General features: G+C 40.3%; 1 protein-coding gene across 1 annotated transcript; it reads left to right on the plus strand.

Annotated features, from left to right (window-relative positions):
- The first annotated feature begins 575 nt into the window (after positions 1-575).
- On the plus strand, positions 576-1,756 carry LOC117750503 (trace amine-associated receptor 13c-like). Its single transcript, XM_034561747.1, has 2 exons — positions 576-748; positions 940-1,756. Exons 1-2 carry the CDS (start codon positions 576-578, stop codon positions 1,754-1,756), a joined length of 990 nt encoding a protein of 329 aa, XP_034417638.1.
- Positions 1,757-2,134: the final 378 nt, after the last annotated feature.

A 2,134-nucleotide genomic window follows, 5' to 3' on the forward strand; every position in this document is an offset into this window, starting at 1 on the left:
CAGAGTTATTTATGTGTCTTGACACTCCAACATATAAACTCATTATAATACACAACTGCAATCACTAGGAGCGCTATTGTCTAGTGCCATACAATGGATACAGGAAGTGTTGGACTGTTTGCAAAGCATAATTTCCAGCATTACTTCTCGGCCGCGTGAGCCGGCGTCCAGCCAGTACCCCTGAAGTGCACAAAGGTGCAAGAGTCCGTACGTTGCTGCTTTAATTTTAAGTTGGAACTGCGCAATTCACTGATTCTACTTCTCAGTTTGACATAGTGGCTAAAAATGATAGAACTCAGAAACAATCTAGGTCAACCACTTTATTGCAAAAAGTTTGAAAAGTGTGTTGGCTGCATTGTGATGTGACTTGCTTTTCCATTTTGCAGGCTAGGATAGAAATTGTAATTTTTTTGTTTTTTTAAAGGACAAAGAGGACAAACAGTGGGAGCGAAGTTTAGTCACTCCCATTGAAATAAAGTTGTCACCTGAATAAAAGAAGGAGGGATGTGGAGGAAGAAAAGAGACCAATCAGTTGTCTGACGAGCTCAGCAGCATCTTCTCTCCTCTTCCTGAGAATGAAAACCCTTGAAGAAGCCGAACTTTGCTTTCCACAACTCCTCAACTCCTCCTGCAGGAAGAACATGCGTCCTCACTATGTATTTATGCTCACTTACATTTTACTGTCCTCCATCTCTCTGCTCACTGTGACTCTCAACCTGCTGGTCATCATCTCCATCTTCCACTTCAGGTATTCATATGTTTCATCAATAAATAAAACTAGTAGCTGTAAATATAAAAATAGCTAATGGAACAAAACAGAACTCAATTACAGAACTGTTAAGGAAATGTGTATTTTTTCTTTCAGTCGTTGCTTTTAACTCTTTTAAAACAATGGACGCTATCAATAATGGCATGCATGTTGTTCTCTTATCTCTCCAGGCAGCTCCACACACCCACCAACCTCCTCCTCCTCTCTCTGGCTGTCTCAGATTTCTTTGTGGGCTTCCTCATGTTATTTCATATGGTGCTCATAGACGGCTGCTGGTTCCTCGGTGACCTCATGTGTACTTTGTACAATGTTCTGAGTTATATTATTACCTCTGCTTCAGTAGGAACCATGGTTCTCATATCAGTTGACCGATATGTGGCTATTTGTGAGCCTCTACATTATCCCTACAAAGTCACACAAAAAAGAGTTCAAGTCTGTGTTTGTCTGTGTTGGATATTTTCTGCTTTCCTTCACAGTCTGCTGCTGAAGAATAACCTGGAACCACCAGGCAGGTATAATTCCTGCTTAGGAGAGTGTGTCATTGTCATTAACTACATTGCTGGACTTGCAGATATTTTTTTGTCCATTATTGGTCCTGTCACTGTCATCATAGTTCTGTATATGAGAGTTTTTGTGGTGGCTGTGTCTCAGGCTCGTGCCATGCGCTCTCAGATTACATCTTTCCCTCTCAAGTGTTCAGTGAGTGTAACTGCTAAAAAATCTGAAATGAAAGCAGCCAGAACTCTTGGTGTTGTTATTGTTGTGTTTCTGTTGTGCATCTGCCCATATTTTAGTTTTGTACTCACAGGCCAGGACGCTATACTTAATAACTCATCTGTTGCCTTTGTATCATATCTGTTCTATTTCAACTCCTGTCTTAACCCTGTGATCTATGCCTTTTTTTATCCCTGGTTTAGAAAATCTATCAAGTTCATTGTCACATTTAAGATACTGCAGCCTGGCTCATGTCAGACCAACATGATGTAGAGAGACACTGCATGGTGGCTGAAATTAAAGAGAAAAATGTACTTTGTCTTGTGGGTGAGAATTAATTACCAGGTGTAAAAGTCTTGGTACAGTGACCTTTGTGTAAAAACTTTTACATGCAGATCTTAAATGTGTCTTTACATTGTGTGCTGTTTCAATGCTACAGTGTCATAGAAAGACAACAACTCCAGCTACTCTAGAAAGATGGTTGCCTGACTCCTTTCAAGGGGGCCTTTCAAAGATTTTTTGAGATCTCTTTCAGGTAGTTTGGAAACTGTTCAGCACCTGTACTTACTTCTCATTTTCTTTAGACCACGCAGTGTGAGGTGGATTCAAATATGTTCTCTCTTATGCAAGTTTACAAAATCCCTCCAATGT

This window comes from Cyclopterus lumpus, chromosome 21 (genome assembly GCF_009769545.1).
Source record: "Cyclopterus lumpus isolate fCycLum1 chromosome 21, fCycLum1.pri, whole genome shotgun sequence".
Taxonomy (NCBI): Eukaryota; Metazoa; Chordata; class Actinopteri; order Perciformes; family Cyclopteridae; genus Cyclopterus; species Cyclopterus lumpus.